Below are 970 nucleotides of genomic sequence, written 5' to 3'. Positions count from 1 at the left end.
ATTTATGCTTTCTTGAAGAACAATTTAGTGTCATACTAAATCCTTTGAGAGAGAAAAGAATTATTGTAGATGCCATGCCTAATTCCTTGCTTAGGGAAATCAATAGCTTAAGGAGTAGATATCATGCCCTTAGGTTGGCAACCATTAGGTATCTTGATATAATTAGAACATTGGTATATTGTTTATCTTATTCGAGTATAGTTAGTGGTGGATATCAAAACCCTACCCTTTTATTCTTATTATTTAAATTCAATCTATGATCTTGTTCAATTCAGTTAATTAAATAAGGAATTTCTTTTAAGCATAATTATAGCAATCCTCTTGGGAATGATCTCGTACTTGCTTTCTATACTATCGTTTTCATCTTGTGCACTTGCGAGTAACACGTACAATTATTTGCCTATTAATTTAGGTGCATAGTTGCACAACAGTACATATCCTACCAAATTGAATTTCCCAAAGCACGGTCCAGCCTTTTTCTAATGTATTGATTTCCCTCCCTCTTATTACTCCACGTGTACTTAAAGCCCACATATCCAAGATCCTTCAAGTTACTTCGTTCCAAAGAGAGTTGAAACTCCTGCATTTGACCTCTTGGTTTCCAATGTTCCCCAAATTTTTCAAAGTCGTCTAGGATTTCGTTGAAATCTCCCATGCATAGCCACCCATTCGGTTGAAAAGAGCAGAGGAAACGTAGAAGATTCCATGATTCCTTTCTTTTTCCCACCTCAGAATAGCCGTTGAACCCTATGAATTTCAACTGCTTCCCGACTTCTTTCGACTTCACAATGGCATTAATATGCCGTCTACTATAGTTTTGGATATCCACCAAAATGTCCGACCTACATAGAAGTGCCAATCCACCACTCCTTACTACACAGTCAACTGCAAACACACTGTTGAAACCCGTCCAAACTTCAACGGTTTCCAAACGGTGAGCCCGCAGTTTGGTTTCCATTAAGAAAACCAT

At 37.5% G+C, this 970-nt stretch overlaps 1 protein-coding gene across 1 annotated transcript; it reads right to left on the bottom strand.

Moving 5' to 3' along the window:
• Positions 1-439: 439 nt before the first annotated feature.
• Positions 440-970, bottom strand: LOC148585786 (uncharacterized). Its single transcript, XM_088516750.1, has one exon. The coding sequence runs from the start codon at positions 968-970 to the stop codon at positions 440-442; it is 531 nt and encodes a 176-aa protein (XP_088372876.1).

The sequence above is a fragment of the Corylus avellana genome, chromosome 5 (genome assembly GCF_965113065.1).
Source record: "Corylus avellana chromosome 5, dhCorAvel1.hap1.2, whole genome shotgun sequence".
Taxonomy (NCBI): domain Eukaryota; kingdom Viridiplantae; phylum Streptophyta; class Magnoliopsida; order Fagales; family Betulaceae; genus Corylus; species Corylus avellana.
The sequence above is the reverse complement of the archived record's forward strand: the minus strand, read 5'-3'. Positions and strand labels throughout refer to the sequence as shown.

What these genes read in the sequence shown, in the direction of transcription:
- LOC148585786 (XM_088516750.1), bottom strand. Translation starts at nt 970, where the DNA reads ATGGTTTTCTTAATGGAAACCAAACTGCGGGCTCACCGTTTGGAAACC.